Here is a 14,123-nt window from a genome sequence, read left to right as displayed (position 1 = left end):
TTTCTAAAAAAAAGGAAAAAACTAATATATAATAACCAAGAAATACATGCACTGCAAAGGAAAAAAATGTATTTGAATTACTTAATTTTTTCTCAGCTCCTTGGGCCCTCGGCTAGAACTTGGGCATGTGTCTAAAATTTTCGTTCAAGTATCATAAAAGAAAATTTACTTAAAATCCAAGATCCCACTAATATATCATTCCCTTGTAAGTTAGGAAAAAATGTCTAAAAGAGCAACAAACAAGTGGTTAAATCCAAAATAAAATTTTCACAAATGCATGTGTGTAGAAACTATATCATTGGTTTGTTTATTTGTAATTATTATGACACAGAAAGTTTATTGCGTTTATTTTAATTCAATAGAACTTTTTAATTACAATCCAAAATGTGATAGAACCAAATTCTGCACAAAAGAAGACATGAAAAATATTAAAAGAAAATATTAAAGGTAGTAGAAAACACTATAAAGTAATAACAAAAATAAAACTATTTGTATTCAGTCTAACAACTTGATTTAGAAAAGCTAAGAAACATGCTATGCTTAAATACCCATTAAAACAAAAATTTCGTGTCATGCACCATTAAAGACAGCCGTAATGTAAAAATTATGTTGTTTAAGTTCATCATTAGGTTTTTTAAAACAAAAGATTAAACTATTGATAGTTGATTAATACAATAAAATAAATAACACAAAAAACAGCGCAAAACTATATATAGTATATATCTCCCTAGATGTTTACAAAGAGATACACTAACACAAACAAAGACAAATAAAAAAGGCATCTCACACCACCTTACCACAGGCAAAATTCAGTACAAAAAAATAAAATAAAATAAAAAAGATTAATTTAAGCAACCAAAATTCTACGAGGGCAAAGTAGCTAACACTACTTAAAAGGGTAATGTGTCATAGACTAAACAATGTTGAGCCCGCAACACGACACAAACCAGTTAAAAGGGATGTTTTATGGGTATTTGCTCTTTTTTTCTTTTTCATTGTAACAAGAAAAAGAACCAACACAGAAAGTTTTGAGCCTGGGGCAGTATAAAACAAGTGGTAAGGCCAGCGAAAGATAACCACGATATGTATCTGCTCTTCCGGAACTCTCAATGTTCACTTATTTTTTTAGTTCATGCAAAGTTTATTTATTTTAGACTTAATACAACAACTCACTGTGCTGTAATTAGTAACTGTGCCTGGAATTATTGTATTTTTATTTTATTTTATTTATTTATTTTTTTAATTGAACCTGCATGTGAAAGTGACAAGTGAGCAGGCCATTGAGCAGACATACATAAAGTGGGTGGCAGCAGGTTGCGGGGTGAAGTGGGGGCTCAATACCATTGGTGGAGAGGCGGTGAAGGCGAACGGTTGACTCGGCTACCTCTTGCCTTACCTGGCAAAGCTCTTGAAGGCAGCCGACAGCGGGTTTATGCAAAGAGGAACCCGGTTCGACTTCAGCTGCTCCATTATGAACTTGTACATCTCCTCTGTAACACAAGAAAAAATTATTCGGTAATAATAATAAAAATAATAAATAATAAAAAGGAGAAATCTTAGTAATGAAAAAATATACACCATGTGAAAATATTAACATAAAGGAATCATGAGATTTCCTCCTGTGATCCTGATGAACCTGCTATTTGATCTTCACTGATCATTTTGGCCTGCTTATCCATGCTGGTTAGTCTGTCAAACTGTGGTTTGGCATTACGCCATCTTCAGTGTGTCTGGTGTTGAGCCAAAATGATAAGTAATGACCAAATTATAGGTTCATCACCATACGAAGAAATCACACGTGCAAATGTCTAACTAGCTGCAAATAATATTAGTAATACAATCTTTATGTAAGGTATTGGTTGAAATAAAAAAGCTAGTGTCACAAACGGGATTTGAACCCATGACCTTCGCCGTCGTGGGTTCGAATCCTGCTAGATTAATTAATTGAAAGAAGTTATTTGGTCAATCGAACCACGAAATATAAAGGATTAGTAATATAGCAGTTTAGTTATGTTGCCATATGTGCATACGATGAAAAAGGGTATGAATATTATGGGTAAAGTTCTTGATTAGAAAAGGTTGAGAACTACTGTCCTAGACCAACATTACATGGAGGTTATGGTTGAAAGGACAGCCTCTTTAGGACTGTGCACCAGGACTAATATTTAATATTGACTTTGTAACTAATTTTACTGTGTTTAAGCATGGCTTTCAACTTGAAAAGTGATCAAGGCTTGTTTGTAACCTGTAGTATATGATTTATTAGTGCTTGGCTAGTATATAAGGTTAGGGTTACATCTTTACAACCTTGTGCACTGCAACTAATATTGGTTTATGATATAATTTTACTGTCGTTTGTGGGGAAGACTTTTCTAGCGACTGAGGCTTTTCTTGCAGCCGGTGAAGTTGGTTTTATTACTGCTGGGCTGTATATATGGTAGGGGTTTTTGTTAAAAGGTGTCCTCCTGACAATCTGTTGTGCAATATCCATTATTACCTAGAGCTCTTTGTTAAGCTTAAGTTTTTTTTTATCAATGGATCCTGTAATCTTCAGCCCTGGCTTTTCTATTTCCAGAAGTAGGAATCTCAGCCTGCATAGGCCTTCACTCCAACAGAGAACATGATTTGCTGTTTCTTCTTCTTACAGGCAATCTGTTGCTCGAGCATGTACATATGCTTCCAAGGTTTAGTAGTTCTGTCTTAAGTTTCTGTAATGGTTCATTAATTACGTTTTTGAGTTATTAAATTATTCTTAACCCACTGCCTGATGGGTCTACAATTCTTCTACTACCACAAAAGGGTTCAGGGGGTTCTCATCAAACACATTGTATTTATCAAAACTGGATCAGATCGAGGCCTTCTTTGTTGTGCCCTTCAAAATTAAGTCCTAGGGATTTTAACGTCGAAGAGGTACCCAATAATATACTCCCATGATAATTTAATACAAAATTTTTGCTATGTATCTAACACAATATACATACTAGAACTAAAGACTATACAAAGAAAAAGTATACATAGAAGAGTACCCCTGTTTCTTCCAAATATAGCAATAATGTACTCAAAGACTTGCTGCCGTGCTCAAGCACAATTTTCATATGAGGTGGCATCCCCTTTGGAGCCATAGAGTGACACTCTAAGTCGGATTCTTCAAGACCGTTTACATGCCAGATACATGCAAAAGTAAGTTTAACAGTATCAAATACATATGGCCAAATGGAGAGAGTGATGCATAATTCAGAACCTCTGATGGTCACCACATAATGTAGAAGAATAAAAGATTAAAAAAAGAGTAACTTTTGTATACATGGAAATGTACACAAGACACTTTTTCAAACATTTTGTACGAATGTCCACCATAACCTATTGGGTTGTCCGGAAAATAATGCAGGATTTTAAGTTTTCATTAAAAAAAATCTATATAAAATATTCTGTTTACGTTTACAGGATTACTCATTTGTATGAATGTCAACACTTATTAATCCTCTTCCAAATGATATTGTTTGTTTACCTCTGTAGCATTCCGCTACTTGGAAATAATTCAGTCATCCTTATAATGTCAAAGCGAGAATTTCGTACGATTTTCTTTTACGAGTTTAAACTCGGCCGAAGCGGAGCCCAAACGGCTAGAAACATTAACCAAGTCTGGGGCGAGGGTTGTGTTAATGAGTGCACTGTGCAAAGGTGGTTTAAAAAATTTCGGGAGGGAGATTTCAGCCTTGAAGATGAAGAAGGTCGTGGAAGGCCTTCCTCTCTTAATGATGATGTTCTGCGATCAGTGGTGGAAGAAAACCCCAAAACAACTGTTCGAGAACTTGCAGAGCAACTCAAAGTCAGTAAAACGACCGTCGCTGACCACCTCAAGGCGATTGGAAAAGTGAAAAAACTCGAAAATTGGGTTCCACACTCATTAAACGATCGCCAAAAAATCAGCGCTTTGATGTTTGTGCATCACTTCTTTGTCGAAACAAAAATGACCCATTTCTGGCCAGAATTGTTACATGTGACGAAAAGTGGATTCTCTACGATAACACTAGACGTTCTGGACAGTGGCTCGACAAAGGAGAAGCTCCAAAGCCCCCAACTCATCAAAAAAAGGTAATGGTTACGGTATGGTGGGCTTCATTTGGTTTAATACACTACAGCTTCTTAAATCCTGGCGAAACCATCAATGCTGAATCATACTGTAACCAAATTAATACCATGCATCAGAAATTGGCAGTAATGAAGCCCTCTTTGGTCAATCGGAAAGGGCCCATTTTGTTGCATGACAACGCTCGACCACATGTGTCACGTGTAACGTCACAAAAATTATTGGAGCTTGGCTATGAAACTTTGCCTCACCCACCCTACTCTCCGGACCTCTCGCCTACTGACTACCATTTTTTTAGACACCTGGACCACTACTTACAACACATAATATTCAAAAATCAAACGGAACTGGAAAATGCATTTATTGACTTTATCAATTCTAAAAATTCTGAATTCTACTCAGACGGAATTAATAAGTTACCAACACGTTGGGAATTATTTTGATTAAAGAACATTGCTTTAAAGTAACTAGTTTCTTTTTTTTTGTTTAATACCAAAATCCTGCATTATTTTCCGGACAACCCAATAGAAAAGCAACCAAATTTGGTTGTTATTCTCTATCCGGGTCGATTGCACAGGAAAATTTTATTCTCCTAAATAGGGTGGCTTTTTGAAAAAAAGTTCCCTTCCGTTATTCCCTTGAACAAATATCCGGCTGAGTTTCCTGAACCGAATATAGTATTAATGCCCGAATATGAAGGGGCCGATGTAAACGGCCTACGTATAGGGGTAGGAACAGGAAAGGAATTCTTGATTGCACCCCGAAATATGAGATTATCAAGGATATGAATTTAAACGGACCAAAGGGAATTTCATTTCGCCGATACACCGAGTTTGAAAATAAGAAGAGGGCAAACTCAAAACTAGAAAGGAATTTAAAAATAAACTGATTTGAAAGACAGAAGAAAGACACCGTATATTATGTTAGCTTGCCGAAAGCAGAAAAAAGAAAACCATATCGAATTCTTCCTATTATATAAATATTATTTCGGGTATGAAAAATTAAATTCGCGAACTAATAACAAATCGGGACTTAAAAATAAATCTCAGCAAGCCCTGTTCACCGAGTCAAACGCAACAAAAAATCATAGTTGTGAAAGAATGAACCGGATGTTATGAATCACACACCACGATGGTTGTGTGCGACAGACTACAAAATAACAAAGGGACGAGGTGAATCCAATCTTAAGCTTTTAAACTCATTAATATAAATGTTAAAAGAGTAAAACACAGTTTCCAGTTAGAACTGAAACCCTTTTAAGCTATAATACCAGCAAACGCTGTTTAAAATAGAACCGGGTCATTAAAAGAAAAAAAATCAAGGAACTAATGTTTTTTCCTATGGGGCGTCGAAAAATTACTCGCCTTGTATAAAATAGACACGTATAACTTTATGATTATATGTATGTGTCCTACACCTACAAAGTACAATAACAACGCGAAACGCACCTGACAGGTCACAAAAGGGAGGATAGAAAGGCCGGCCAAAATGATTTCTCATTTTAAACATATTTGAGCATGATTTTTCAAGCACTTGTAAACAAATGTGTCTAGAATACTTTGATAACAACAATCTTTTAACTTTTTCCGTCAAATTAACTTTTTTTAATGCGAAACCCATTGTCGCATCAAATTAACACGTTTTAATTTAATAATTAACAGTTTTTACCTTCAATTTATCCATAATTAATTTAAAATTAGCCTTTTTTAATACCAAATTAACCCTTTATTTAAAACATCAAACAACCTAGAAATGGTATACATATAGGAATTTACGTGACACGTTTATGTTTTATACCATTCATCATGTTTTGTAATAGTTTAAAGGGAGGGTTAATTCGGTTAATCGGAAATTAAAAATTGTTAATACGCAGTTAAAAAAGTTATTTGAAGTTAAAAATAGTTAATTTGAAGTTAAAAGGGGTTAATTTCAAATTAAAAAGGGTTATTTTTACGGGAAAAGAGCTAATTTATAATTAATTAACTCTTCTCTTAAACCTTAAAGCATTAAAAAAAATTTGGTATAGTGTAAAATGTAAGTATGTTAAGTAAAATTCCTTTATATTTGATACTTTTTTAAAAATATAAAATAATTAGGCCTTAAAAAAACCACGATTTCTTACAATTCTCAAATTAAAAGAATTCATTATTATTTTATTTTTGTCATTTTAAATTTTAAATGTAATTAATTTTCATATAGTCGTCTTCTAAGAACCCAATTATTTTGTATTAAAAAAAACTCAAATAAATAGGAATTTTACTTAACATTCTTATATTTTATACCACCTCAACACTTTGTAATGTTTTACAATTAATTAAGGTTTCAAGCGGACCACGAAATTAGTGAATTTAACTTTGTAATGTTTTAAAGGAAGGGATAATTTGAAATTAAAATGGTTAATGTGAAATTAAAAAAGATTAATTTGAAGTTAGAAATGGTTAATTTGAAATTAAAAAAGTTATTCTGAAGTTAAACATAGATATTTTGACGGGAAAAGGGTTAATTTTTAATTTCAAATTTCCTTTTAAACTGGAAAGCATTAAAAAATTATGATTGGTATAAATTTTTTTAATGTTTTATTTTATTGTTTTATATTCAAAAGATTTACACATTAACAACTTGTTGTCAATAAAAGATCTGGCAGGAACCTGTCAGACCAAGGGCATCAGGGAAGGAGCCGGCCATGGTCGTTGAAGAGAGGTTTGGTGTGGCTTGAGCGCGTGGTTTGGTGTGGGAGAAGACTGTAGAGTGGAATTTGTGGAATCGTGTTTGGTTCATGTCCGTCACGAATGGGATGTCTATGTCTTTGTGGATGGTTTGGTTAGTGACATAGAAGGAGTGTTGGCGATGTGACTGAGGATTTTGGATTGAAAGAATTGGATTCTTCGGATGGCTTGGCTGAACCCCACCGCTCGACTCTTTAAGGCCTACTCATTGTGTATTGAGTTCAATCAGACGTCTGAGTTGTCCGTACCTTCGGTTCAGTTCTTGTTTAATTGTATGCAAGTAGAACTCAAGGTAGCAGATTTGGTTGGTTGGGAGGATTAGCTTTCTGTGTATGCGCTGGTGGGCAGATAGTTTTAAGTATGATATGACGTGCTGGCTTTTCTGTTCATTTAGCTTTATGCGCCTCAAGTGCTCCAGTCGATGATAAGTTCTCGGTGGTATTGGGTTGCTTTTCCTGCAAGGATTTGGGTCAGGAGGAATCTGAAAGGATTGCGGTATCTTCCTCGTATGGAATTGAAAATGATTGTGGTGTATACAAAATAAAATATACATATAAAGGAGTCTTCTTTGAGCAATTGTGATTTTTAAGAGCCGAAGTATTTTATATTTTAAATTTCAAATTAAAAGAAGAAGAATTTATTATTATTACTTTTCATATTGTCTTCTAAGAGCTCAATTACTTTCTATTTTAGAAAAAAGGTATCCAATATTCAGGAATTTTACTTAACATACTTACATTTTATACCACCCACTAAGTTTTTTAATGCTTTAATGGAAGGAATTTAAATTTAATTTGAAATTAACAGGGATCAGTTTGAAGATAAAATCAGTTAATTTGAAATTTAAAAAAGCTAATTTGCAATGAAAAATGGTTAATTCGGTGTGAAAAAAGGTTAATTTGAAATTAAAAAGGAATAATTACGTAGAAAAAGCGTTAATTTGATCGGAAAAAGCTATATGTGAAATGCATCAAAGATGTTTGTATATATTTTGTGCAAACTTGAACAAGAAGTGTTGAATCCTTTTGACTATAAACGGGATGAAAACTAATAAATTTTTTATTGTTTTGAAGCAAGTTTTTGAACGTGATTCGGAAGTATAAAATAGCTTCAAGAAAGTGTGAATAATAAGTGTCTGAGAAAAGTATTGGTATCGTGCATGAACGTGCGCAGATTTTTTATTATTGTTTCAAGAAAGTTTGAAGACGTCAATCAAACCCACCTTTAACTTGCCGTACAGTAGTGAGCTTTTTCTCCCAGAGGTCGTCAAATGTCTGTTGCGAAAAGGGCTCGAAATCGACCGTGTACTGCCTCATCGCGTTGCTCGTCGTGTAGCAGCACTTGCACATGCAGGAATGGTACCTCAGGCGTCCTTCATCGAGGTACGGGTGGGCCAGGGCGTTGAGGACAGATATCCTCTTATCCTGGAACAAAACGGCCCTTTAGAGTAAAGACCTATAAGATTGTTATGCGACTCCTTACCGGGTCGAAGACGAGCATCTGGCATAAGAGGTGTACTGCTTCGTGGGTCGCCAGCGGGGAGAGGGTGTAAAGGGCACTCAACGCCTGTGGTTTTGTCCTGTATCTCAGCATATGGTTTTTCGCTCCTTCGCAAGCATGCCGCATATCCTCTAACGTCGGTGTCCCGAGAAGATCCGTAATCAGTTCGAGCTGAAAAAAACATGATTAGATGATAAACACGAGGGTTTTCAGGATGTGAACCTTGGTTTGGTAGTGCATTCATTAAGACAAAATATTCACAGGGCGATGAACCTTTTCGGATGGGATTAAGGCTTTTGTTTCACTTTTATCTTTCTGCTCCCTATGAATTAATTTTGTTAAAAATCCTCTGTCGCTGAGATGCCAAACTGAATCGTTGAAGGGAGAAGGGAATAATGGAAAATCTCGCTTATCTTACTAGTGACAGTCGCTTCCTCCGTTCCCCTGGCATTCCATGAATGAAATACGCTGAAAATTAAATCTACCCTCTAAATAGCAGGGCTTTCAGTGAGAACCCGAGTAGAAATGTTTTCAACTAATGTTCATCCATTTTAACAAGAGTTGAATGCACCAAATCCAAAAAATATCAGAGGTTTGAAATTAAATAAGATTCTAAAATGAAGGCCAGGAAGTAACAAGCAGGAAACAAACATTTACAATGAATAATCCATGAAAATCTGCATGTAACATAACGATTTAATGGCAAATTCTTTTCAAAATTATATTCTTACACAAAAAAAAAATCAAACGGACCAGATAATCATTAAAATCTATCGTAATTGGCATAAGCATATCATCAACAATTTGAGAAAAGCTGAGGGTGGTTGTTTTCTTGAATCCTCTCAACAGGTTTATTCCACTGTTGATTAATAAACAAAATCTCATTTTACATATGTTTCCTCTGATATTTATAAAGATCAGGAACAAGGCGAATTTGAAAGAATAAATGTAGAATGGACGGGTAATAAATCTTTTTCCCTCTACTAAAAATCATAAATTTAGTATGGTCGAAGCCATACATTAAATATTGTATATAGATCCTTAAGAGTCCTGATGAAGGGGATGTATTGCTGGAAATTTTGACGAAGGAACTGAGTGGTTTTCTTTCTTTCAAATTCATCTTATCTCTAATCCTTTATGTTATAGTTGCAATTGTAAATTTTTTTGCCAACACTTACGTCCATGGTCTCATACTTCCGAGGTACAATGGTTCAAATTTCATTGTGCATATGTTTACATATTTGAAGAATATTGCAAATTTGAATTTTTTTTATTGCTTACACAAATAGAAATAAAGTAAATAACTGAGAATATGAGCGGAAAAAGACAAGAACCTAAAATTTGATTCGATTTTGTTAACTTTCCAGGTACAAAAACCTAATCAAATCGATACATTAGAATCCTCTTGAAATAATCGGCCTCTTATTCAAGGCCCTTAATTTTCAAAACTTTTGGTGCAGTTTTTTTGCCTTTCTTAAAAATTAATTTTCTTGAATAAGTCGTGTTTTGTAATGAAATAGGGGCCTTATTTGAAACAGAATGTCAGTGTCAGTCCTATTTCCAATTATATGATGTTTTGTGTGACTGAAATTTTTCTGTTCTATTTCCTTTCAAGTGAATATCTATTGGATATTTTTTGTCCTTTTACAACGGTATTTATTTATTATACTACAAATAAAATTGTTGTTTACTAGACCTGAAAACAAAGACAGAACTGTCTATATTAAAAAGAAATAAGATTTATATTTTGATAGAGAGAAGATTTATATTTTGTTTGATTTGCGATACAACACAAAATAAAATAATTCTCATAGGGGTTTCAATGCTCTTTTCAAATAATAATTAGTAGTAATTAAATTTATTACACGAGAGACTTTATGGAATAAAGTTGCGAAAGGTTGAAGGAACATGAATCTAAAATATCTCAAATACAACCGCAGACTTTGTCTGTTCACGGGACACCCTGTATATGCACTTTTATTAACGCACTATAAGAAAATAAACGGACAGCACAACTATCAATATGAACCCAGCAATAACAATTACAACCGAGAATTGATAATAAACTGCGATAATTTCTACCAAATGGTCCTGCGAACTAGAGTATGAGACCTAGAATGACGATGAAAACATATTCCATGTTAATAAATCGTAAGAAATTACTAAAATCCTTTATGTTATTATCTAATAAGTGGCAAATCCAAGAATTTTATATTTTTTATTATTTATTTAACTGTGGATTTGTTTGTTTAGATGTTCAGTTATTTTTTGATTTGTGAGGGCGGGTTATATTCTGTTCGACTGTATATGGTGTGTAGGTGTGTGTGTTTTACATCTGCTTGCTGTTAGTAGGTGAATGAATTTCTGTGGTCACATTATTGGTAAGTGCGTGTTTGCTTCTTCCGTTGCTCTCCTATTTCTTTCATGTCCTTATCTTCCTGTCTAATCATCTAAAAATGAATTTGTATTTAATATGAAAAGGCTCACCTGCTGAACAGGACTCTGTGCTTGGAAGAGTATCCGCCTTCCGAGGAGCTCGCCGAAAATGCAGCCGACTGACCAGATGTCGACGGCGGCCGTATAGTGTTTGGCACCCATCAGGATCTCCGGAGCTCTGTAGTACTGGGTCACTACTTCCTGTGTCATGTACTTGCTCGTGTCCGGCTCTTCGACCCTGGCTAGGCCGAAATCACAAATCTGCACAGTTAAAAATCAATGAGGTTTTGTCGTTATTCGGAGGGGTCCTGCAGAGCCGTACCGTAGCAGCTGCAGACTCCGTTTATCGATCCGGGGGAAGAGCCGGATCCTAACGCCCTTTGTTTATTAATTGTACGGCGTCGGATGTGATACACATACTTTTTTTCCCGAACCGCTATCCTACACTACTTTAGGTTGGGGCTGTGAAATTCTCGCGGGGACGAATAAATTTGCCCATTAGCCAAATTACCCCTTCACCCTTGGGCCTTTTTCTTCTCGGCCGAGCCAATCCATTTGGCCCACGTGGAAAGAGGGTGAAACTAATTTCCTATAATTCTGGGACGACACGTGATCCCCGGTTTACAGTCAGGACAGCAGTTTTTATTACCCTCTTTGCCTTATCTACCTCGAAAACACAACCACACACAAAAACACAAAGCGAGCGTAACAAACATTTTTTACCAATAGATTTATAAATGAAAGCTCACATATGTGTATATCAAAATTGACCACTCAAAAATGTAAGGATAATGTTTCTCCCAAGCACCGCTTACGAAGTTTTTCTTGTCGCAAAATCCCCTTTTTAAACAATATTGGTTTCGAAACCTAGGCACGAGACAGTGGCAAATAATAATAAATTTAAATATAAACACAGCCTTGTCTCTAGTCCCGCATGACAAAAACAGTCTGTGAAACTAAAATTCAAGTTTTACTGATGGAATTAGAAAACAAACAATAGTAGATGAATGTTATGGAATTTTGAGAGTCAGAAAACAAACAATACGGTAAATAAAAAAGATAAAGGTGGAATAAGTATGCTGTGTAACTATTATAAAAAGGTAGTCACAACAATCCGGATTTCGAGCATTAAACGCTCATCATCAGGTAGGAGGGAGTTAGAAACACGTCTCGACATGAATTGACATGAACCCGCTGAATAGAGGCGTAAGCCATTAAAAACCAACTTCTCGTTGGAACGTCGCGTTGGCGGTGGATCGGCGGGTTCACTCTTACAATTCATGTCGAGAGACTTAACTCCATTTAACTCCTTCAACCTGATGATGATGAGCGTTTAAGGCTTGTTGAAAACAACAAATTGTGAATAAGAACTATCTTTTAAAGTAGTTGAAACAATACTGTGTCTATTTGAATGGGAAGTAGTAAAAAAATGCATTAACACTCAAAGAATGCTACACAATGTAAACAAAAATGTGGAAAAAATGCCAATTATAAGCTAAGAAAACTACGTATTTTTAATGTTGTGTTTTAAGAAAGGAGAATGTTTTATCAGTCTGAAAAGTAAAATAATTCCTGTTATCTTTTGTAGAGGATGACTTAAAGTCCAACTGCCCATTGGGTGTCGTGACAAATTAACAATACTTCTTTCAAACTATTTGCAACTAAAACGCCATGGGCTGTGTCGGGATTCGAACCCAGGTCCGGTATCGTCGCAAATTCAGATGTCTTATCCACTCCCATCGCGGCCCCCCTAGCTTAGAACTACTGAAGATCGCCAAACGCTAAAATACTAAATCAGAATATTTTCAATAATAAAATTTGGAAAATATTCAACGGATGTAATTACCACCTGAAAGAAAACTAGATGCCCTAGTTTACTTGTGACATGCCAAATAAGAACCTCTCATCCTGATTTGTACGTGCTTTCGATCTATTGTTTCAATAGCCTATATGTAAAATGTAACTAAGTAATGTTCAAAAGTCCATTTGCAAGCGAAAAGAAACCTAGATATTCTAGGACAAGTTATGATATGCATTTATGTTATTAATTAATTGTTAGGAATAGGATTAATTATATTTGGAAAGGAACAGTACTGGATGAATAAGCGTTCGTGTAAGACAAGTCATGGTACAAGTGCAAGAAATGAAAGCAGAAAAGAAATATGGCACATTATGTCGCTAAACATCCTCCCACGCACCAACGATGGGGTTTTTTCTGCGTGCCCTGACTAAGAAACTGTCGTCTTAGTTAGAACATACACTTGGCTTTCGCGTATATACTAGTCCCAGGTGCCAACAACAAATAATTTAATCTTTTGATTTAAAACACGGGAACTCAAAGGGTTGATTTGAACTCGTAGTTGAAATACCCACGAAAAAAATAATCAAGGGTCATTATTTCTGCATGTCCTGACACGCAGTCTCCTTTTGTAGAAAATATACTTAGCTTTCGAGTCTATGCACAGTGATGACATTTTTTTTGTGACAATGTAGTACAACAATAAATTTATCGTAGTAATTATTAAGACAGCCTTTTATCTTTTTAAAAGCTCGAAAATATATAAACTAATGAAACTGCAAAGCTTCTATACTAATGAAATTTAATTCTCAATTTCACCGGCTTAGATTTTATCCTAACTACTCAACTGCGTTGTTTATCTACTCTTCTCGTCAATTTTAAACAAAATTCATGTTTTTCTTACATAGAAGCATTTAACATGGGGACAATAATAAATTTAAGTACAGACCCTGCCTTGTCTCTGGTCCCGCATGACAAAAACTGTCGACTAAACATGGCTCATTATGCATTCTACCAGGCCCCACCCCTGGAGTTTTTCTGCGTGCCCTGACACGCAAACGATCGCTATTGTGAAAAATTTATCTTGGTTTGTAGTATATACCTAGGTATGATAGTCATCACTTTTGTTAGAGAATGATGCCATTTTTTAACAATGGAGTCTGACGAGAAATTTATCACAGTAATTATGTTAAAAAGCTTTTATCCGTTTATCTTTAAAAAGCTCTAAAAAACCCACTTCACTCCGATTGTGCATTTCGTCCGCATTATCTCTTTATTGCCTGTTTGTCAGAAGGAGAGTTTGTTGACGATTTCTCTTCCATTTATAAAAGAATATTTCTTTATTAGAAGGGAAAAGAGGGAAGATCGTAAATCTCCAGCTTTTCAAAAGCGTGCAGTTCCGTTCAAGTCCTCATTAGGTCCCCCCCCCCCCAGTTCCCGGGCCGAGCGAAGATAAACTGGGGCATAAACTCTCAAAATGTACGTCTCGCCGGCCCCTTCTCAGATTTGGCCCAGGCTCCTGTACAAATTATTCCCCGCAGTTTCTTTTCTTCCACGCTTTCATAGAGCGCGA

At 35.3% G+C, this 14,123-nt stretch overlaps 1 protein-coding gene across 1 annotated transcript in view; it reads right to left on the bottom strand.

The window, feature by feature from the left end:
- LOC106664882 (serine/threonine-protein kinase NLK) overlaps positions 1 to 14,123 on the bottom strand; it is an 88,212-nt gene that overhangs the window by 5,626 nt on the left and 68,463 nt on the right. Inside the window, 4 exon segments of the mRNA XM_024228018.1 lie at positions 1,397 to 1,490; positions 8,039 to 8,240; positions 8,299 to 8,487; positions 10,804 to 11,013. Coding sequence (XP_024083786.1) covers positions 1,397 to 1,490; positions 8,039 to 8,240; positions 8,299 to 8,487; positions 10,804 to 11,013 — 695 coding nt within the window.

Source organism: Cimex lectularius, unplaced genomic scaffold, assembly GCF_000648675.2.
Source record: "Cimex lectularius strain Harlan isolate CLEC.00 unplaced genomic scaffold, Clec_2.1 scaffold208, whole genome shotgun sequence".
Classification (NCBI taxonomy): domain Eukaryota; kingdom Metazoa; phylum Arthropoda; class Insecta; order Hemiptera; family Cimicidae; genus Cimex; species Cimex lectularius.
The sequence above is the reverse complement of the archived record's forward strand: the minus strand, read 5'-3'. Positions and strand labels throughout refer to the sequence as shown.